At 40.8% G+C, this 23,958-nt stretch overlaps 2 protein-coding genes across 3 annotated transcripts in view; one reads left to right on the forward strand and one right to left on the reverse strand.

Moving 5' to 3' along the window:
• The first annotated feature begins 2,842 nt into the window (after window positions 1-2,842).
• LOC120567654 (beta-1,3-N-acetylglucosaminyltransferase lunatic fringe-like) lies at window positions 2,843-11,948 on the forward strand. Its single transcript, XM_039814611.1, has 8 exons — window positions 2,843-3,317; window positions 8,172-8,220; window positions 8,696-8,798; window positions 8,897-9,050; window positions 9,363-9,448; window positions 9,551-9,710; window positions 9,807-9,892; window positions 11,042-11,948. The coding sequence occupies exons 1-8, from the start codon at window positions 2,955-2,957 to the stop codon at window positions 11,106-11,108; spliced, it is 1,068 nt and encodes a 355-aa protein (XP_039670545.1). The 5' UTR covers window positions 2,843-2,954; the 3' UTR covers window positions 11,109-11,948.
• A 5,830-nt stretch (window positions 11,949-17,778) lies between these two features.
• The window catches only part of LOC120567658 (protein tweety homolog 3-like), a 29,664-nt gene continuing 23,484 nt past the window's right edge, over window positions 17,779-23,958 (reverse strand). Inside the window, exons 14-15 of one of the 2 annotated variants that reach the window (XM_039814621.1) lie at window positions 22,704-22,779; window positions 17,779-20,937 (exon numbers count right to left, since the gene is read on the reverse strand). In XM_039814621.1, coding sequence (XP_039670555.1) covers window positions 20,803-20,937; window positions 22,704-22,779 — 211 coding nt within the window. In that variant the 3' untranslated portion in view covers window positions 17,779-20,802. The remainder of the gene's footprint in view (window positions 20,938-22,703; window positions 22,780-23,958) is intronic. The other variant, XM_039814629.1, reaches the window with a different exon arrangement.

Here is a 23,958-nt window from a genome sequence, read left to right on the forward strand (position 1 = left end):
CACTGCGGCTGCACTGATATGGTCTGAGAGGAAATTAAAGCCATCATAAAGAGGGGGACTTGTGTATAAGTGCATGTGCAGTTCAGCTGTTGTGCTCCACATGATCTCCAGTAAGATGAAAGTGAAGCCAGTAAGCTGCTCTTGTCTTTGTTTTTTTTGTTTTTTTTTATGACAAAGACAGACAGAAGGGGAAAAAATGAGAGGTCTGGCTTTGCTCTTCGGCTGGTGAGTCTCTCAATATATGTAGGTTTGAAGTAAAAAGCTACAATATTTCCCACTCAAATGTAGAGGAGTAGAAATAGAAAGTAGTATAAATTGGAAATACTCGCGTAAATGTAATGTAAATTGTACTGATGAACAGAACTTGAGTAAATGTAATTAGTTACATTCCACCCATTGGGTTTCTGTTAATAAAATATTGCATTACTTCTATTGGTGACATCAAGGCCAATAGCTCTAAAGTGGAGTTTCTAAGTCTGTGGAGAAAGACCAGTTTTTGTCCTAAACAGAGTCATTGGGTTATGACCTGTTACTTCTCATTTTATGCCATGCTAGTGGCTTTAGGGATGGCAGTTATTGGTCGGTTGGTCAGTCCACCACTGGACAACTGGTCCCAACTAAAACTGTCAAACTAATAACATTGCCATCAGAGACTGTTGCCTTAAGCTCTCTTCTTTAACATGTCTTTAAGTTAGCTTTTTCCAGTGATCAACAGAATGATGACTAATGTTCCAGTCTAACGGATGATTAGATTGTGTGAGATAATATAACCACACAGTTCCAATGGAAAAAAACAACTCATAATCTATAAGTTACACAAATACAAGGGCAAAGATAAATGAATGCTCAGTAATATCGGTAAGTGCTGAGTTTCAGTATTGAGAAGCTTTAACATTTAGGTGTCATGTGAAAGACAAAACGGGAAGCATGCTAGTAAGCTAACTGTGTTTCCTATAATCTTTACTATCAGTAAAGCTAGTTCAGCTAGTTCTTGGTAACAAAGTTAACTTAATGGTATTAAGCTACAGGATGGGAAGTAATGATTTTATGTTGAGATATTTATACTTGATTCTACGGTATGTCGGAATACTGTATATTAGCAATTTATACATTAGCAGATACTGATTAAACATTTTAAGAATGGAAATTCATTCATCACCTTGGAAAGTGCAGTTTGACAAAATAATCTAAACTCAAGGTTCATTTACTGTAATTTTCCAGAGTGTTTACCATGGTCTTCATCAGCACATGGAGTTTGCCTACTTGTCATGGAGATGAAAGCTCAGTTACTGATATCATTTCATTCATACCACTTTAGGACTTCTCAACAGGTCAACAGGTCCCTCTCCATGACAAATGTGCAACTCAAACTGCTGTTTTCAAAGTAAAAAATTCACTTTTATGTTTAAATTATAAGACAACATCAACAAGTCCTCAAATTCTATGGATGGAATCAAAACTAGTAAACTAGACCTTGAGTCTGGATTGCCTTATGAAATTAAACATTTTGTCCATTTCACTTAGGTGCACCAGTTTTCCCTGGTGTGTATAAAGATAAGGCTTTTAAAAGGCGAACTTTGTGGGAACGCAACCTATACAGCATAATGCAAGCCTCCACCCTCCCAGCGATGTCAATCCAGAGAGCGTTTCTTAAAATGTAATATTATACTGACTTAGCTTGAGGGATCGGCACAGAGTATGCAGCACAGACAAACTGCACATTATTAGAGAGGAAACATTCCTCAGATGGTTGGTGGATCTGGCAACCTGCTTGGCATGTCTTTCCTGTGTGTGTGTGTGTGTGTGTGTGTGTGTGTGTGTGTGTGTGTGTGTGTGTGTGTGTGTGTGTGTGTGTGTGTGTGCGTGCGTGTGCGCGCGCGTGTGTGATTGGCAACACTGCACTCACTCCAATGTCACAGTCGTCTTCAACATCTGTTCACTTGGAGAATGACCCGCCATGCTCCCACACTGCTGCTTTTATCTTCTGCAACTCCAAACAGCTGTAATGTGTTAAGTTATTATATGCATTCATTTGCATATAAAACACTGCAATAACAGTCATATTTTAATCCTTGTATCATTAAGGCTGTGAGTGCATCAGTAGCGGTGAGGAGGAGAGGCAAAGAAACACCACCATAAGAATTCTTGCAGATATTCCCACATATTGAAAGGGAAAGTAAGTGAAAGGGCAGGACCTTTTGGGTGTACCAAGGTCAAAGATGAAAACTGCCGCATCCTGCGAAATCTGTCAGACAAATGAAATTGAAATTGATAACCTTATTGATGGCTCAGTTCCATCAAGTGTCCCAGTGAGCTATTTCAGTGAGTCAGCATGCACAATACCAGGGCCTCTCCTAAGTGGAATGCAGCCATCATTAATGGTTTTGAATACACCTGTGCTTTTCCTACTATGACATGTCAACATGTCTGCCGTGAACAAGGTCTATAACAATAAATCTAAATCTTGTTTTGTTTGGCTTTTTTTTCTAGATTTTTATCTTTTAATATGTGGAATACACTTACAGTAATTATCTTTGTTTAATATATTCTCTTCACTTTCTTCTATCTCCAATTTTTCTTCGTCCTGCAAAGCACTTTTTAGCTTCGGTTTTAAAAAATTGCTACATAGGCTACACAGTAGCCTAGGCTACATTAGGTTTGCCTGTTTGCTGGAGTCAGTCTATGCCGCCATGTGGATGTTCATCCAGACACCTCTCCGCCTCTTTTTCTGGTTAACTCCGCCCACACCGAGCGCTCAAACCGGCTATTGGTTCAAGGCACCGTCCTGCCCACTGGTGGAGTTTATAACTCAATGTAAAAACAAAGCAGGGGAAACCGACAGAGTGGTTGTTATTGGAGTCTGCACGGTGGAGATGTTATAAACTGAAGAGAAGAGTTTCTTACACTGTTGTTCTGTCCATGAAAGAAGCTGTAAACCCGTCCCCACCGTCACAATGTGGAAACCCGCCGCCGGCGGATCAAAAGGCAACTTCAGCTCAGCAGCTGCCGCCGCGGTCACCTGTCTGCTCGTGACCGGGATGCTGGTCGTAACTGTCGGACAACCGAGCAGCGGAGACCCGGCGGAGCCTCTAGTTGCTGCTGCGACGAGCGGAAATGTTTACTCGGCGTATTTCAGGAAACTCACCCGGGAGAGGCGAGCGATAATAAGCGACCCTCCGCGGAAAAGCGCTCCCCCCGGGCCGGTGGAGCATCTCTCCCCGGCCGACCTGTTCATAGCGGTGAAGACCACCGGGAGATATCACCGGCAGAGACTGCAGCTCCTGCTGGACACCTGGATCTCCAGAAACATGCAACAGGTGAGCGTGGCGCCTTATGAGAGGTTACCTGATAACCTGTGAATTGGAAACAATTCAGCCGCTTGTCATACAGGAAAACCTCAGAGATCAGGTGACACAGAAACCGCCTTATTCATAGCCTACTTCATTAAAATGGCCTTTTAACTTAATAATAAATCAACAAAAACATGATTTGCACATGACAAATGCAGCTGAAAAGCAATAGATTACATGTCAATGTGAGTCCAAACCATTCAGAAAGTGAATAATCATTAGCCTTTATTATGTCATTTTGTGTAGGAGAATAAACAGGATGCCAAATAGTACTTTGAATTTACTTGATTAAACTTGAGATCTTGTGTTGTGTTTATGTGACGAATGAACATGTGTCTAGTGCCCTCTCCTAATTTAAGCTCAAATGCACATGATCTGGCCTTATGCAAAGTGTGATCCTGTGACCTGTGTAAATAGTTCCTATGTCAAGGGAAGTTGTAAAATAAAGCTTTCCCTCATCTCCTGCTGAAATTGCAAGTGAGTTATAAACCATTAACGCCCTGAAATGTGAGTGGGTCCACAGGCTCTTTGATCCAGCGAATTGTAAAACAGAGATAGAGGCCTTTGTAATGTACCAGAGGGAGATCTGAGGACTAACAGGCCGACACTGCTGCTAACATGTTGACATTATACAAGCAGGGGGCATAAAGAGGAAAGACTATACTGTAGGACTCCAGATAGATGAATGGACCCTGGATTACATTAAGTAGTCTCAATGAGATGCAGATTTGTCTCAAGGCTGAAAATACAACAAAACTATTATTCAGTTGTAGTTGAGACTGTCATCAACATGCAGAGAGACCCACTGTGGTGCGCATGATAAAAACCAGCTTCCAACATCATAAAAACTGTGATGTCATGGCTTTGACATTAAGTTCTTTTGGGCTTTAGAGGTGGAAAGAAACAAAATACAAGTACAATTTTAAGGTACTTGTTCTTTTTGTTCATCTTTCAACTTCTATTCTACTATATTTAAGAGTGAAATATTGTAATTTTACACACCACCAGAATTGTGAGACAGCCGTAGTAACTAGTTATTTTTGCAATACAGATATTGCAGTAACATGCAAAACCTCTTCTGGAAACTCAGTATGTTCAGTGCTTATAAAATACCTAACAGCAGTTAAAGAAGTTGGGATTATTCTCCACCTGGACCAGGTTAAACATTAAAATGCCTCTTACACACCTTAATACACCTTAATTCTAACCCTAACCAGTAATTTAACACTGAAAGGAGCCATTCTTCAGCCTCAGTATTTTTGCTTAAAATTACCTTAATGATCACCACTGATTGTTGCCATTTAATTTTTTTATTAATCTATTAATGATTGCAGCTCTAAATCTGAATTATTCTTCCTCAACTGATCATAAATAGATAGATAGATAGATAGATAGATAGATAGATAGATAGATAGATAGATAGATAGATAGATAGATAGATAGATAGATAGATAGATAGATAGATAGATGGACAGACTGTATTCATCCCAAACTGGGTAATTACTGTGTTACAGCAGCAGGTATAAGAGACACATCCATACAGAATTACAAGAAATAAAAGGTTACACTTTACTTGAAGGTATCTACATAGGAGTGACATGACACAGTCATGAACGTGTCATAAACATTATAAACAAGTCATAAACGTGTATGACATAACGCTTCTTTTAGTAAGTGTCATCCGGTTTTTGTCACGACAAATTATCGTTAGGGTTAGAGTTAGAGTTAGAGTTAGGGTTCATGTGTTCATGACAGTATCATGTCACTCTTATGTGGATACTTTCAAGTAAAGTGTTACCAAATAAAATAAAATACCAGAACACGTCAAACACATACACAGAAGGAATGAAAACAATGTGCAACACATATACAATTATTTGAAACCCTCTTTTCCTCGTCATTAAACCACCAGCCCTGTGATCCAGAGGAGTTGTAACATGACTACTGGATTTGAGAGAGGGATGTTGAGCCTCACAGATAAAATATTTGGGATCAAACAGTACAAACAGACAGCTTTTTGGTCTGAATCACAGTGCTGAGTGAGTCAAAGATAAATCTGTTGCTGCAAAACACATGGGAATGTGGTAAACTGCACCCAGCGGCTTCAAAGCTCGTAATCGAATGCAGACATGACCGTGGAGCGCACAGCGGTCGCTCTGATTCCCATTTAAACCTCAGTGTTTGAGGAAGGACTTGTCTCATCTCATGCTGCACAGAGACTGTTAACATGTAAATAGAGGGTGTGTGTGTGTGTGTGTGTGTGTGTGTGTGTGTGTGTGTGTGTGTGTGTGTGTGTGTGTGTGTGTGTGTGTGTGTGTGTGTGTGTGTGTGTGTGTGTGTGTTACAGTTTCTGACGCATTTCTGCATCTGCTCTCACGGTCAGGTGTGTGTAACTCCAACTGTTTCCCAGACACACCTCTATGCTATGAGACTGCTGAGTAAGGGAAACACATACACACACAAACACACACAAACACACACACACACACACACACACACACACACACATTCTCACAGTGTTACCTTCACAAACACAAATGCCCTGGGAACTCATCAGATTTCTCATGGGAAGTTTAAAAAAAGTATCTGATCACAAGAGTAAACACAGAGACACCACTTTCTCCTGCCTCTGTTGTTGTTGTTACCGCTGTTTCCTGTGTTGTAAAGCTCAACTCCTGGAGAAGCACCGAGCCACCACCACCACCCCCCTCCAGCACACACACTCAAACAGACTCAGAAGCTGACTGCTCTCTAGAGACTTAAGAGGCTAAGAGTGGAAGAATGAAAAAAAAAAAAAAAGACTGACGAGAACTCACAGCTGGCTGAACACACAGATATGTTTTTCTCTCTCTAACAGAGGCAGTGATGTGATCACACAGTACTTGGACCAAAGATTTATGATTGAATTTGTGCTGCATGGCAGGAAGGTTGCAGAGTGGAATCCCTCTGGCTTCTGACTGGGGGAGTGTGTTCAGTAAATACAAAAAGTATTAGGACATATTTTCTGTTCTTGTCCCTGTACTCCAGCACACTGGATTTAACGTAAAACATTGACTATGAGGTTAAAGTGCTGACTTTTAGCTGTAGTTTAAGGATGTTTACAATCATATGAATAAAGTATGAATTTTAGCTCGTTTAGGGGACAGAAAGTAAATAGACAAGTTAATGCAAGCTTGAAATGAAGTCATTATATATTTATTTGGTGTCAAGTCATTTGCAGTCAATTCATGTCTGAAGGCTATTGTGTAGAACATAAGCAGACTCTTGGCATCTTCCCTGCCGATGTGCTGCCAGGCCTGCACTGCAGCAACTCATTAGGTATTGATCTGTTGGTTTGCAGGTCTAAAGTCGACTTGGCATCGATGTTTGAAAGAGAAAGTGTTTTATAGACTTCAAGGACACATATATTCATTGTCTTAACAACATCTTAAAGACTATATTTCACTGACTTTACTTTCCAACCAAATTTACCCCGGTTTTACCTTATATACCTACAATTTTTTATCCATGCTAGCAGCATTGCTCCAGGGATGCCAGCGTCATGCTTGAAATATCTCAACAACTATTGGACAGATTGCTTTCAAACTTTATACACACATTCATTGTCCCCAGAAGATGAATTGTAGTAATTCTGGCAGCCCCTTTACTTTTCGTTGAGCTCCATCATCACATCAGCATTTCAATTTATCACATACTTTGGTTTATAACCAAATACCTGCAAAACTAATGACATTCCCATCAGCCTCAGCTGTATTTCGTGTTTAGAACTAATTAGCAAATGTAAGCATGCTAACACACTAAGTTAAGGTGGTGAACATGGAAACATTATACCTGTCAAACATTGGTTTGTAAGCGTCGTCATAGTGAGCATATTGCCTTGCTAGCATTAGCATTTAGCTCTAAGCAGTGCTGGGCCTAAGTGCAGCCTCACAGAGCCGCTAGCCTTGCTGTCGACCCTTTAGTCTTGTTTCACCTGCACATTACCAAACACACGCATACTGGGCATCATTACCTCGTGTTGATTGTTTTCGGGGAAAGTTTTGGCTTCAGTTTATTCTTCAGCAAGTGAAAAAAATGATTTGGACAAGAACATTATACTGCTATGAAAGCTCTTTGGATACATTGTCTGTCTGTTCAGGACCATTGTTCTGCTGCGTTATCCTCGAATTTGGGGACTATGTATATAAAAGGACTAAACAGTATCCACTGTTTACCCAATATGGATGTAAATAGCCTAACATTAAAGCTGAGATTAAGCAGTTTAATCTCATTGTCATTGTTTCATTTCAAATCTATTGTCCTGGGATACAGAGCCAAGACAATATTTACAGACTTAGCTCTGGATGTGCACCCAGGGTGTGTGTTCACTTCCTGTGGAAAGTTGAGGGGTCTACACGGCTTCCTGAGTGCGCAGTGACCCTCAACCCTGTCACTCATCACATAAACACTCACACACACACACACACACACACAGCTACAGAGTTGAGACCAGCTGCTCTGCTGCTGATAGACAAGAGGCTTACCTTTGTCTTGGCCTCCATCCAATATTAGCATTGCTTGCTTGCTTGCTGTGTGTGTGTGTGTGTGTGTTGTGTGTGTGTGTGTGTGTGTGTGTGTGTGTGTGTGTGTGTGTGTGTGTGTGTGTGTGTGTGTGAGACAGAGGAAACAGGTGGAGTCTCACCTGAGATTAGAAACTGTCTCCAACGAACCATGACGGTGGAGCAGTGAGAGCGTCTGTACGATGGTGTTTGTGTTTCCCCGCTGGTCACTAAAAGCTGCTGGAATAACACGAACTGTGTGTGTTTGTGTGTTTTTCCACAGACGTTCGTGTTCACTGATGGAGAGGACGAGGAGCTGAGGAAAAGCTTGGGTGAGCTGCACACACACACACACACACACACACACACACACACACACACACACACTCACAGAGCAGTTTTGCTGAGTAGCAGCCGTGTTATCTGCCGTCTGTGAGCAGGAAAGCAGGAACCAGGCTGCTGACTGGGCAATACTGTGTTTCCATGAAGTGCAGGAAGTCACTTTAGTTTTATCAACAGGCCTTTCCTCATCTTACTCATGGAATTGTTTTACTTTCAATGAGGTATTCTTTTCACTATCGGACACATTGTACAACTCAATGCAGAAAAAAAGTGTAATTAGGCTATTTATTAGCAGTCGGCTTATATTAGGATTTTTAAATGGCTTTCTTGCTTGCTTCTAAAACGAATATTTAGTCAAAGTTGCTTCATCAAATATACATCTTTATTTATTTATTTATTCTATTATTATAATTCTAACACTGTGTCAGGGTTGGCTATTGATTTTTGTTTGATTTTGATCATCAGGAGCTCACATGATCATCACCAACTGTTCCGCGGCCCACAATCGTCAGGCCCTCTCCTGTAAGATGGCTCTGGAATATGACACTTTCATTAACTCTGGCAAGAAGTAAGACACACGCGCCACACACGCGCCACACACACGCACAGTAACACTCACCCGTAAACATACGCCAAGAGCGTTTTACTAACCCTCGTCTGTCGCAGGTGGTTCTGTCACGTCGATGATGATAACTACCTGAACGTCGGCTCCCTCCTAAAGCTCTTGTCTCAGTACAGTCACACGCAGGACGTTTACATCGGCCGGCCCAGCCTGGAGCGACCAATAGAGGCCACGGAGAGGCTCGGCACCACTGAAATGGTAAATGGTTTATTGGTTGATGATTTACTTTGCAGGTGCTCAGACAGCAGCTTTGATTCCGATTAGAATCCTGCAGCTTCACATCCTTATTCCCTGCTCTATAACTCAAATATGAATCGAAATCTCTTTAAGTCTTTAAGAAAACATTCTTTAAGTTGCAAAAGGGTTTAAAAGAAACATCAGTTGAGTCTGGTTTTCTCCTGAGCTCAAGTAACCACAGAGTGAGTCATTCACTGATCCCAAGGCTGAAGCCCAACAGACAGAGCTGTATGATTACCCAACATTCACTCGCGCTGCGTTGTTTGTGTGCAGAAGCAGGTGACTTTCTGGTTCGCCACAGGAGGAGCGGGATTCTGCCTGAGCCGCGGCCTCGCTCTCAAGATGAAACCCTGGGCGAGGTAAAGTCTTCACTTCGATAAATTAGAAGATATCCGTGCCACTGTTTCAGGTTTCATCACAGAACCTCTTGTCTTGCTCTCTCCACTTCTTTCTCTGTCTAGTGATGGCACCTTCATGGCGACAGCTGAGCACATTCGCCTCCCGGACGACTGCACCGTTGGTTACATCGTGGAGGCGCTGCTTGGCGTGAGCCTCATCCGCTCGGCATTGTTCCACTCCCACCTGGAGAACCTGGGGCTAGTGTCAGACATACACAACCAGGTACACACACACACACACACACACACACACACACGCTTCCTGATCTGCCGACTGTGTATTAAAACTGCCACTTGTGTTGTTGTTGTGCCCCTTTAGGTGACTCTCAGCTACGGCACAGTGGAAAACAGCCGAAACACCGTCAGCCTGAAAGGACCATTTTCAAAAAATGAAGATCCTACGAGGTAAAATATCTGTTACAGTCCAAAACGGTAAAACATAAACGGCTGCAACTAATGATTACGTCATGATTAATTGATTCAGTGTTTGGTCTATACATTTTTTTTTTTTTTTTTTTTTAAATAGTGAGAAGTGCACACTTTCCAAAAGCCAGGTGATGGCATCAAATCGCTTGTTTTGTTTGACCAACAATACGACATGCAAAGAAATTCAGTTTACTATCACATAAGACAAAGAAAAGCACCAACTCCTTATGGTTGAGAAGCTAAAATTAGAAAATGGCATTTTTGCTTAACTAATTAATAAACTAGGATAGATAAAATAGCTTCTGTCGATAAACTAACCATTTAATCGATTCGTTGTATTTTTAAATAGACCTATGCCAAATGCTTATGAAGAAAAAGACGAAACTTTAGCCTGTGAATACGAGTCTGTGATGCTCAGTCTAACACAAAAGGCGACCTTCTCTGAATATTTACAGTACAGGGGCCGTGACACATCACCGAGAGGAACTACACTCGCGCTGACATTACAGGCAAACAAAACAATACAAAGGATAAAACACACACTGATCTTATCTTAGCCCTTCCTGACATTAAGGGGATTTGTTTTGTTTTTTATGTGTCCAGCTTCCCTTCTTTCTTTCCCCTTCTTTGCTTTGTCCTCTAGTCAGTAATTGTGTATTGAATTGTCATTATTTCTGTAGCTTGTCAATAGACACTGCCCACCAGTGTCTTGTTGACCTATTGATGGACTGGTTCATTGAAAAAGATTAAAAACCTATTTAAATAATAAATCAACTTATTTATTGGGTTTTCGTATATGTATATTTTCGTCACAGTCCTGCAGCTGTTCAGTCTGTTTGGGGGAAAAGGTTTAAAACGTGTGTACTACAGTTCCGCTTTATGTAAGCGCTTCTCGTTGTTTATGTTTTACTACTATGACAAGCTTCCTGGCTTTGTTCATTGTGTGTGTGTGTGTGTGTGTGTGTGTGTGTGTGTGTGTGTGTGTGTGTGTGTGTGTGTGTGTGTGTGTGTGTGTGTGTGTGTGTGTGTGTGAATGTATGCACACGGCTAATTGTATTCAGTCTCGTTTTGAAATCCCCAGTTGCCGGCTTCCAGGCATTGTGACACTCATTTCCCTCTCTTTCTCAGGTTCAGGTCGGTCCATTGTCTGCTGTACCCAGACACGGCTTGGTGCCCCAGGCCCTGGCGACTTTAACACCGACAGACCGGTGGAGGAGGAGAATGAGTAAATGTCTGGCTTAACTCAATTTTCTCTGATGGAGGAGGAAATCACTGCAGACGTCCAGGAATAGAGAGAGGGAGTCTCACCGCTGCCCTCCTCTGACTCACCAGTGCTGAAGAATCTCTGAAACATTTGGACATACAGGTTTTCCTCACGCCCAAAACAGCAGTCTGAGTAGTAGGCTAACTTTTTATGAGGGACTACAGTTCTATTAGTTTAGACACCTGAACTCTGACCCGGTGAAAAGTTGTTGGGAAGAGACGAAGACTTAAGGTCAATATTCTTGGATGGCATCTTTGCTGTTTTTTAGATGCTGAGGGTGGCACGATCCTGAGGAAAAGCTCTGTTGTTACCTAAATCCAAAGGATTTATCCTCTGTGCATCTCAGCAGAGCCTCATCTGTCCTCTTGTGCACCTTCTCACGCTCCGTTTTCAGCTTTTGTTTGTTAGCTTCAGCTGTACTTCGGCTCAGCTGTGCATTGAGCTTATCGCCATTATAATATGTAACCTTTAACATTGAGGCTTAGAGGGTGATTTTTGGTCTATTGGAGCTCGTTTCTTTATTTTTTAGCCATCATTTGATCAGTTATGATAACATTGTGCTCACCAATGTTGAAATCTAGGCATAGCTACAACAACGTCGGAAGGGGAAAGAAACATGAGCAGACAATAGTCAGACAATCAGATAGTTCATGAAATTGTCTTTTTTAACACTTTGCGTAGGTTTTTCTTGGGATTAAACAAACAAGACTTAACGTGTTAAAGGTCCCATGGCATGAACATTTCAATTTATGAGTTTTTTTAACATTAATATGCGTTCCCCCAGCCTGCCTATGGTCCCCCAGTGGCTAGAAATGGCGATAGGTGTAAACCGAGCCCTGGGTATCCTGCTCTGCCTTTGAGAAAATGAAAGCTCAGATGGGCCGATCTGGAACCTTCTCCTTATGAGGTCATAAGGAGCAAGGTTACCTCCCCTTTCTCTGCTTTGCCCACCCAGAGAATTAGGCCCACCCATGAGAGAGAGACATCATGGCTTGCAAACGAGCAAAGTGGCAGTTGGTCAAGGCCACACCCCACCCTCCACCTTGCCCCCCTCTCTCCTCCTCAATAGCATTTAAAGCTACAGACACAGAAATGGCACATACTCAGGAAAGATCATTGTGGGACTGGCTCTAGTGGCTGTAATTCTGCACCAAGGCTGAATTTCGGGAAAGAGACTTCAGATACAGTATTAGGGGACCACTAAGGCCTATACAAAAGCATCCAAATAAGCAGCATGTCATAGGACCTTTAAATTAGTGAGTTTTAGAGGTTCTGGAAAGCAGATTTTGTTACCACTGGACAGAGCTAGGCTAGCTGATTCACCCTGTTTCCAGTCTTTATGCTAAGCTAAGCTAACTGGCTGCCAGCTGTAGCTTCATGTTTATCGTACAAACATTAGAGTGGAATCAATCTTCTCATCCAACTCCCTGCAGGGATTCAACAAAAGCCTATTTTTCAAAATGTTGAATTATTCCTTCATGTCTAATTATTTCAACCACTTTTTTAGAGGTAAATCTGAAAATGAGTACACATGAAAGTTGCTACTAATCCCATTGTACTGGAAAACACTGTTCACATACAACTACATTAAGTAGAGTTGGTCAAAGTTGAATCGTGAGGTCATCGTTCGCCTTCATTTTGTTTTCCGGGTAAGTTTGACACACATGAACAGCTTTGTTTAAACGAGTTTCTTGCCCCTCCAAAAACAAATTGAGCGATGTTGCCACATTCCTAGATCTTCGTAATTAACATGGTGAGAGACAATGTTAGAAATCAAATGATGGCCAAAACTATGAAAGTTAGTTGAATTATCCTTATACTGTTGTGTTTGATAAGTGGACATGTTGGTGGTGCTGGATGAAAAGTCCCTCCTCTGGGAACCATAAAGGTCTGTACCAATTTATTGACGAATCGCCCACTAGTTTTTGCGAACCAGGACCAACAGATTGAGATTATCCTACCTAGAGATTTTAAACTGCTGCTGTTAAACATAGCTTGTTCTGCTTTTCCTCACTTCTTGTACGTTTCCAGTGTCTTTTGAATATATGTGAACATGCCACTTAGTTTGCCCACCCTGCACCCCTTACATGCTCCAGTTTTAATCAGTTTGGACTCAATGCATGGCACCGTTACAGTGAATAGATGAAGGAACATTCATTTATTATTTTTCAGCATAGCGATGCGAAACACATCTGGATCATTTTTGATGGTGTTATCTGAAGTTTTATCTTGTCAGTGTTCAGTATTATCTTTTCTCTGAAGTATATCATCATGACAATTCATTATATTTAAAAAAAAAAAAAAGACTCTCCTCTAACTCTTTGAAAGAAGGCAAATAAGAGTATTTCCCAAAATGCACAAACTCATATTCTGAACTCATCCAGTGAGGCCTCTGTTACAAATTATTCTTCTAAAAAGGTGGACATCACCTGCCTTTATCCATTTAAATGGCTGAATTATGATTGTTAATCATGTTAGACTGCTTTTAAAATGTTACACAGTAGCAGTGTAACAAAGATATCCCCAAATGACTCATGTTGGGTCGTCTTCTATCTTTCTGTGCATTGAAAGCAGTTGTTACAACTGAACGAAAGTGATTAAGTTAAATTCTATCCCTTGTTAAATGAATGTATACGATGAACTGTTGCTTCTGAAGCGTACGTGCTCTCTCCAGTATCTGGACTGTATGTAGACATGTAATAAAAACTGTTTTTGGTCCGTAATACATGAATGTGTGATTGTGTGCTGTATCACTTTGGGGGGTGTAAAGGGGTTTGTAAGGGACACCGCTACAACCTTTTACCTCGGCCCTTGTTTATGAGCTGTTGGGTTCCTGTCTGGAGACCCCCTCCCCAAAAGCTATAACCCCCCCAAAACAACAGCCGTCCTCTTATCTGATCGAGCCATACACAAGACCCTGGAGACTCTAAAAGGGGGCGCGCCAAAACATTCGCTGTGTGTGTGTGTGTGTGTGTGTGTGTGTGTGTGTGTGTGTGTGTGTGTGTGTGTGTGTGTGTGTGTGTGTGTGTGTGTGTGTGTGTGTGTGTGTGTGAGAATTTGTGAGGTTATTCTGAGGTTTATCATGTTTCTGAGCAACACCTGCTGGCTGCATGTGTTACTGCAAAGAGTGAAAACTAGTTTTGTGTATTAAAATTGTCTCACTGCTGTTTGTCACGAGGCTTTTTTCGATATTTCGCTGTATATTTACAGACAGACTTGCAACTTTACAATAATTCTTGTTCATAGGTATTCAAAAGTTTTTCTCATTTAAGAGATCTTTGTAAAGGTCCATGGACTGTGTAAACACAAGGGACAAAGATGGAGATAAGCCTAGGACTTTATCATTCTGTCCCTAACAAAGTTGGATATATTGTATTTTATAAATATATTAGAATACCAAACAAAAACAGAGGTGGCAAGTGCATCGTTAGAACTGTGAAACTCATCATCCCTCCTTTCTTCATTTTCCATATTTCCATTTAACAATAGGTCAGGTCAATTCTAGATTCAATTGGTCAAAACAGTCCTCACACATTCTTTAACCACCTGCCCTCTTCTTCCCAACATTTCTGCATTTTAGAAGTAGGGTACCACCACCAGACTTAGCATAAAGGCACGATGACCTGCATGATCCACTGCATTAGGTGAACATCTTTTTTTCTGAGTGTATGAGTCAGTCACATTTAGTTTTTTGTTTGACTCTACTTCCCCATAAACAGCATAAAGCATGTGCCGAGTGAGGTGCAGTAAATACATGTATATTGAAATACAGAATATGATGTCGGTGGACCCTTTTGCAACAGTTTGTAGATTGGCTAAGATCAACAACCTACACCCTTTTTTGTATAATTCTCTGGTGTAGTTTGAAGTTTCCCAGATCACAAGTGTCTTTTACATGTGTGTGTGTGTGTGTGTGTGTGTGTGTGTGTGTGTGTGTGTGTGTGTGTGTGTGTGTGTGTGTGTGTGTGTGTGTGTGTGTGTGTGTGTGTGTGTGTAAAGTAGCCTGGCTCCGCCCTCGTAAAGGCTACTGTAGGTCAAATGTTTGGGTGACAGATTTGGTGCTCATTGTTGTGGTTGGATAGATCCTGTTTTCGGTTTCAGACATCTTGTCTGAGTAATAACTGTCTGTGTGGGGAAATCAACCTAACCTGCACCACCTGGATTCACTTATTTGTTACTACACTGATCCTGATTAGGTCCAGAGCTGCTGCACACACATTAGGTCTGAAACAGTCCTTTCAGATTATAGAGGTATGAATGTAGCCTACAGTAGAGCTTGGTTCTTGAATGATGTAATTGCACTAAAAGACCACTAGGTGGAGATAACAGAAGATAATTTAGAGCAGGCGTGTCAAACTCATTTTCAATAAGGGCCACACTGGAAAATGAAAATCAAGGCCAGACATGTAGAGCTTATTGAAATTTGTCGCATTTTTCGTCATTTTTGTTGCTTTCTCCGACACTTTTTTTTACTTTTGTTGCATTCTTTGTTGACATAAAGCACTACAAAAGTCAGTAAAAGAGTTCCTTATCCATCATTGAGTTTAGCAAATCAAGCAAATCTAAGATTACATTTTTAAAAGCAGGCTACCACACACCCGACTCACAACAACCTGTTTCACAGCCTGAATATGAAAACTCTCGGCTTCTGTGGGAATTTCGGAGTCTCAAAGTCGGCAAATCTGCCAAATTCTGCTTTAAGTGTCGCATAATTGCAGTTTGAAAAACAGTTTCCTGTCTTTTTGGGTATGGCGTAGAACTGGATTAAGTTTATTGTGAACCTAAACTGATATAGGCCTACGGGCCGGATTAAAACCTGCGAGGGGCCGGGTTCGGCCTGCGGGCCTTGAGTTTGACACATGTGATTTAGAGCAGGGGTCTTCCATGTTTTTTAAGCCAAGGACCCCTTAACTGAGAGAGAGAGACGGAGCAAGGACCCCCTACTACATATATTGTATGAAATGAAGTTGCATATTAAACTGGGGCTACAATAACATGTAGGGCGGCCTAAAGCCTTTATAAAATACCTTTTTAGTGCATAGAATACTAAGCTATTAAAATATTAATTGTTGGCATGATTTAATAAATCATCTTGTATGTGGCACAGTGAATCTTTAGGATGAACTGTACGGCTATCTTAGTGACTACCTATAGGCCAGTTAGTCTGTCATCAGTGGAGATTTGCTAATAATATGTGGGAATTATGTTTAGACATTTTAATTTTTCCAAAATTGACAATAATATGGAGGCCCCCCCCCCCTCCAGTGACTCTGAGGACCCCCTAGGGGTCCCGAACCCCCTGTTGAAGATCTCTGATTTTGAGTGAGGAGTCCAGTGTAGTTTGATGATGTAATGTAAATTCCTGGTATTCCACGCCTTAACAGAGCTAAGTACATGGCATCAGTGAGTCAGTAACAGTAATCTATGCTGAGTAAATACGCTAAGGAGGCATTTCAAGTATGTTTGATTTTCTTTTGATCATATTTGATATTTTTCCATTAGCTGTGAGTTCAGTTGAAAGCTGCCCCTTTGGACTTGGCTTTTATACTTTAAAAATGTAATACAGCAGTTATGCGAAACACAGAGGACTAATGTATCTGAGTTCAGGAGTTCAAAATGCAAGTTTTCTAATGAAATCGGTTAAACTGTGAACATAAAGAGGTAATGAAAGAAACAAACATTGGCAACACATCGTTCGTATTTCCCAACATGATACTTACACCCAGCGGCTGCAGTAAAATAAACGGAACCCTAAAACATTGTATTAAAGGCACTCATCATTGTGAAACACTAATACTACAATAAATGGAGATTAAAGGAGGTATTTCCCTCATGTCATCACCATCGATCACTATCACTCTCTACTTGATATAATTAGTAAGGCACATAGTTATATACAACTATATACACTACCGGTCAAAAGTTTGGGGCCACTTAGAAATGACCATTACAGAAAAAAAAACAGGGGTTCTCGACTGTTGCAGAAAGAAGTGGCTGATCTTTAATGCAATATCTACATTGCCCATTATCAGCAATCATTCATCCAATGTTCCAAAGGCACTATCTGTTTACTAATCTGATATCATTTTAAAAGGCTAACTGAATAAACATTAGAGAACCCTTTTGCAATGGACCTTTTTTCACAGCAGCTACCTATGGTCTAGTACTTTCCTACTATGACATGTCGACATGTCTGCCTTGAAAAAGGTCTATTATCTAAGGACATAATGTAATCTGAAAACTGCTGCCCTGGTTAAAAAAAACAATGCAAATGATCTCAGCTGGTATTCTGTCTATTATGGAGTGGAATGGAAATTTCTAAGTGACCCCAAACTTTAGACCGGTAGTGTACTGTATGTATAACTGATTTCATTAAGCAGTAGACAGTTGAAATGAATCAATAAGGTAGGAAAGTGTGTTTAGTGGAGAGATCTTTCAAAACATTCACTTTGAGTTTTCAATTTGTGAAAACTAAGATGTTGCAGACCTGACGGATTCAGCTATTGCTGTATTATCTATCAAGTGACGTCAATGAAAAGACTAACACGACACGGACCACTCTGTTTGTTCACTCACATTAAAAAAGAACCCGCAGTCTTGGTCAGTATGTTAAAGTTGCTTTAATTTCTTTTTTTAAACATTTATTCCAGGCTGAATGATCATTACCACAGTTTTGACATGTACATCATTAATATCTTAGTTAAACCAAAATAAAAACAGCCATAGAAAACATTGTTTGTCTGTCACATCTGGACACAAGTGTACTTGAACTCCTGAAAATGACCACATATACACACAAACATGGCGGACTCTTAAATCTTTTTTTCCCCCCATCAAGACAGCAGACTGCACCAGATTGGTTAAATCCCAATTCAAATTCCAGGAATTCAAATACAACTTTAAGTCAGGTGTGCAGATTACACTGGAATAGTTGTATTAAAACATTGCAAGACAGAGAGTCATTCACCATTAATAAGAGAGGAAAAACGCTGCTCTTGCCTTTATTCTCCTACAAAACAGCTAGCTATTATTTTATCTTTAAAGTTTGTTTTTTTACAAGACAGAGAGAGAAAAAAAAGGAAAGAAAAAAAAAACATGTTGTGATATGAAGAGTGCTGTAACAGTTTAAAAACATTATGAAAGGCCATTAATCAGTGACTAGTCCCACAGATCTTAACATTGTTTGCATTTATGGTGCAAAAAAAACACTGTAAAGTACTAGACCATAGGTAGCATTGTTACCATAACATGGACATTTTCTTTCTAGTAAAATCACAAGTTTAAGATTGTCTCGCTAATACGAGAAGTGGTCATTGATTATTAATACAATATTAAAATGCTCGAATACAGGAATGGTGGTTGAAAGGTGTTTGAATGTTAGGGCTCTGCTCACTCAGCTAATTACTACATTCCAGGTTTCTCTGAAATGCGGTTACTACCTACTACATCACCCATAATGCAAATGGTTATCAGTAGTGATGTCACAGCTGTGGGAGGGCGTGCAGTTACTAGAGCTCTATATGTGAATGTAAACAGGACAAAAGTAGGGAAAGATGGGTTTTTATGAGAAACTGTGGTGTGTATTTAATGTAAATGTCTGTACAGCATGTATGTATGTGTTTCAATGCGTGTGTATGAGGGCATGCGTGGCGTCTGTGTAGAAATGACTCAGGCTAGATAGGCTGGCCCTTGCTTGTTGCCAGTCAGACACACTGTTCACCGTACTTACACACAGTAACACTGAGATAGAGCAATAGCCAATCACACTGCAGTGATGTCACACACACGGGTACACGAATACAGTTTTTATACACTGTACAGAGAGTTTTAGAGCGGGAGGAAAAACCACTGGCAGTGTCCCAGGCAGTGTGTTTTACTTCTCCATCTCGCAAAGCATCTCACAAAGTCACCTCGAAGAGAATTTGTGCTTGTGGGTAAAAAAATTAAATAAAAGATAGACTCACAACTATTGGCTAAAAGTTGATCCAAGATCACCAGTTAACAAAATAAAAACACAGGAAGAGAGAAAAAAAACAGTATAGAAGAAGAAACAGAATACTACTTGGTCACAGTATCACATCCTGAATTCAGCTTATGATAAAACATGAAAAACACCCACTTTCCTTCATTTTGAAACACTTTTATGTAACATTATTTATTAGGGACATGATTTTTTTTCAGGACTCGGGACACAACTTCCTTTCAGTAATGATGGAAAGCTGTTTTATTTTTACTGCTTTTTATGTTCCTGATCACATCCCTGAATGAAAACAAAACATTAAAGTAATAAAAAAACCAAAAACGTTTCCGTCCCTCCTCATTCCTGATCGTCTTCTGGGATCTTGACTGGCTTACGTAGCACCTGGCAAATGTGTAGTCGCAATTTTCAGTGAGTCTTATCTGATTTCTGTCCATCGTTTTCCTTTTTCAAGTCTCTTTACCGTTCCCTTTTTATTTACAGTCGGGAAAACATTCCAAGATTCCAAGTTCTTTTCCCTTCTTTGAGACGTGGAGGCAGTAGAAGATGAGGACAGAATCATTATTCAGTTTTTTTGGCACAGGTTGAACCTTTTCATGTCCTTTGTCTCTCGCTTCAATCCCCAAAATTCATAACAGTTATTCCACAACAGGATTTCTGGCTTATGCTTATGTTAAAAATGCCTTAATCGACATGTGTACTGTATGTGCATGTAAACAAATACAGAAAGAGATGTGGACACACTTTTCGAGCACGATTCAAGTCCTAGTTAGACTAAGCTAAAGAGGATGTGGTGGTACTGTTTTTATCTAAACATGGCTTTCTAATTCACTGGCTTATTATTTATACAGATGTGTCCGTCTATATGTGTGTGTGTGTGTGTGTGTGTGTGTGTTTATATGAGAGATACAGCAAAAAGTTCCATGAGAAACACGCAGCACACCACATTACCAGTAATGATTCAACAGTCCACTTCTCATGAAATCAGAGTAAAGCACACGTTTACTATTTACAGGTCTGTACAGTGTGTGTGTGTGTGTGTGTGTGTGTGTGTGTGTGTGTGTGTGTGTGTGTGTGTGTCGCTTGTCTGTGTGTGAGTGTGTGGTCTGAATGTAAAAGTCTCAGGGGATTGAGTAGTGAGAGCTGTCTCCACTGGAGGACAGTGTATGGATCCCAGTGGAGGGGTAGAGAACTGAAAAGTAGTAGAAGAAAGTGGAGACAGAGCCAAGGCGCTTTAGTTGCTGTGCATTGTGGGTATGTGGGCTGATCCATAACAGCAGTGGGGGAACGAGCAGCTTGGGGTGTGTGTGTGTGTGTGTGTGTGTGTGTGTCCACTAAGAAGAGGAGTAGAAATTTTCTGAGATGCGCTTCATCTTTTTAACTTTTGGATAATTTGGGGTGCGAAGTAGAAGTCGATCTTCAAAGTGCGGTCCTTTGCTGAGGTGCTTGGTTGATGAGTTCTGACTTGCTGAGTTGTTGTTTCTGGTGAACCGGTCGGTGTAATTCAATGGGTCCTGTAGGTGCTTTAAACGCTGCGCTCTGGTTGAGCTCTGGTGAACGCTGAGTTGGATATTATTATTGTTATTGGCTGTGAAAACTGGATTTAGGCAGTACTGGGGTGGACTGTTGCAGTTCTGTGGACAGTTTCTAGTGGACTGAGGACTGTGGTCGGGCAGTGGGGTGAGCCCGGCTAGCTGGGTCCAGTTGGTCGTTGGGAACGGAGCGTCGGTTCTGGTCCGGTCGGTTGGTAGCCAGGTACTTTGCTCTCATACTGGAGGTGTACTGAACAGATGGAGGACAGTGAGGACAAAAGGAGGGGATAGAGGTGGAGTAGAGGAAGAGGTGGGTGACAGAGGGAAATATGTCAGGGAAGAAGACAACCAGAGGGAGAAATTGAAGTAGGATAAAATTAGAAGCAGGAGAGAAGAGGAAAACATGTATAGATTAAGATCCAGCCTTATTTAAACTGAAGAATACAATAATTATTGTAGAAACAGTCTCAGTTAAATGTGAATGGTTGTGACAGACAGACAGACAGACAGACAGACAGACAGATAGATAGATAGATAGATAGATAGATAGATAGATAGATAGATAGATAGATAGATAGATAGATAGATAGATAGATAGATAGATAGATAGATAGATAGGATTACGACGTGTGAGGTAAACAAACACAAACAGGTACAGCAGAAATACTTTGACTAGTCATTTGGACAGCCGGGGGTTTGATTACAACAGTCATTAGTTATATAACAGCTGATTAGGTCTGGATGATGTTATTGTAAATTAGCAGATGTGGTCCATTTTGTCAGTTGTTGTTGTTGTTGTTGTTGTAGTTAGTGCTCTAGTTCTGATGTAGTAGGTTAGCCTGGTATGAGTTAGTGGTCTCTTGTGAGCGGCTAGCTAGTTACTGTCGGAGGTCTGGTTTCCACATCACTGCAGACGCTGATGATGGGGGAGCACTCTGGGCAGCAGCCGGGGTCGACAGCCCCTGCCTAAGAGTGACGAATCGTGGCCATTTTGGTGGGCGCTACAGTTCAACAGTGGAGGCGGGAAACGTGTGCTCCTGTCACTTTAATGGTGAAGGGTGAGGGGGCACAGAAACAGAGGACACATACACCTCGACAAGAAAATGCACACATAAGACACACTGTGGGAACAGGGAGGGGGGGGGTGGAGGAGGGGAGCAGGAAGTTTAGAGGTTTGGGCTCAAAATCTAAGATCTTTCATCGTCACTGCAGGGTACGGCCAGTTGACATGAAGTAATAATTGCTAGATTTGTGGATTCAATTGTGTCAGTTCACAGTATTGTAGCCCCAAACGTATACACTTGATACTGCATGGAACAACATCCACAACTACAGGCCCAGCAGCACCTTGTCAAAGCCAGAATAGTCAACCTGTTTGTGACAAATAGTTGAAACAAGAGGTGCACCTGCAAGACTGGCAGAATTGTGTCTTTTGGTGTTGAACGATAAAAGGTTGATGTACTACAGTTCTAAATATTAGAAAAAATCCCCAAGAGGTTCTCTCAATGATGTCTCTGAACTGGTCCATCTGTTGTCACGTGGTCTACAAGTTCTCCTCACAACCAACCAGACGTTTTACATCAGAAATAGAGGACAACTTTGTGTCTAACATGACCCGACAATTACACTTATCAAAAGAGGTGAGTGTCTCTTTTGATGCAAGTGCAAAGCCTACTAACAACAGACTTCTTTTCAAACTTCCAGTTATCCCAGGCTGCCAAAATGACCTTCATAAAAGGCGATCCATGATCACGGTCTAGTTTGAGCACAGAGGACACTTGCAGTGGTGTAGGGATAGGGGGCTACCTTCCAATATCCACACTGGCACGCTATAAAAACACCAGACATATAATGCATTTATCAACACCATGCTTCCTTCGTTACATTCTTAAATTATATAATTTTTTTTAAAACGCCATCTCTGTGGGTTCTGCGGTTTTTGAATATTTCCCAAGCTGCACTGTGGGTATTGGAAGATAGTGGAGGGAGAGTGTGTTCTAGAAAGTGTGCACTTACAGAGGGTGGAGGGGACTCCCTGCCAATCAAGGGGGTGTTCTCACACCGAGGGTTCTGAAAGTTTGCGTTCTGGCTCCTGCATTATAGAATAAGAGGTTACTGCATGTGGTCACCCTGCCACTGGTGCTCAGTTGTTGAGCCGTTGATCTGTTGTCCATCTGTGGTCTGCTCATGATTGTGACTTTAATGCCTCTCTGACAAATGGCCTCAGTAGTAATTACAAGTCAGGAACTTAAGCTTGGTGTTACCACATAGCCAGGGGTTAAACACCTCTGCCACAGTGCGACATAGTTAACATTCCTTCCTAACAATTCACAAAAAAACAAACATTTAGTCTCACAATGGGACACTGGCTCAGTAAAATAGTACTTTTATCAGTGTGAGTGTGTACCCACAGGAAACTGGTCTTAGGCACAAATTGTAAAAAAAAAAATATAAAAAAATAAAGAGTATATATTGGTAATTTGTAACTATTAAAGGATTAAAAAAAGACGACTCGAACATAAAATATTCTTTCATTAAGCTTCAAATGTCCCTTGCGAGCACAATTTAAAAGGGAGTCGAATAAGGGCTATCTCTATGATCTCTTGTATTTTATGTACAACAGCACAACTTATCACTGATGTTGACAGTTAGACTCCTTTACACCTTAGGTAGATAATGAATGTCTGAAAGAAACTGAAGGAACATGGTTCAACTTACAGTATTAATGCAAAGAGATATGTACGGGAGAGTTCCCACAAGGTAAATAAATCAAAATGACCTAAAACAGTCCAACGTTTTTAAACTAGTAAAACGTATTTGTACCCAGGTAGCTTGATATAAACAACACACATTGATCATTGTTCAGTATTTAAAGCTCTGTTTCAGTAAAAAAAAAATTAGATTGTTGTACTTAAAGGACAAATAAGTGGTTTTCTATGTTTCGGTCCATTTACTATAAATGCATAGTTGACATTACTGCCAAAGTATAGGTCTACTGTATGTTATTGATCTGATTTTCCTAAGATTATGTTAATCTGGTCCTTTGGCAGCTGGTAGTCTTGCTGCTGGCAGCTGACTATTGTTCTTGAATGTCAGATTCCACAAGCATGACAAGGAAGAAATAAATATGCTCACAACTATATAATCATGCAATGATAGCTTAACTTTGACTAAAAAAAGCTAATATTCACTTTAAGGGATTAGCTACATATCTCAGGCAAGTGTCAAATCTCAAAACTATTCTGGTATGGACTAAAACTGACTGGCTATG

This window comes from Perca fluviatilis, chromosome 1 (genome assembly GCF_010015445.1).
Source record: "Perca fluviatilis chromosome 1, GENO_Pfluv_1.0, whole genome shotgun sequence".
Classification (NCBI taxonomy): Eukaryota; Metazoa; Chordata; class Actinopteri; order Perciformes; family Percidae; genus Perca; species Perca fluviatilis.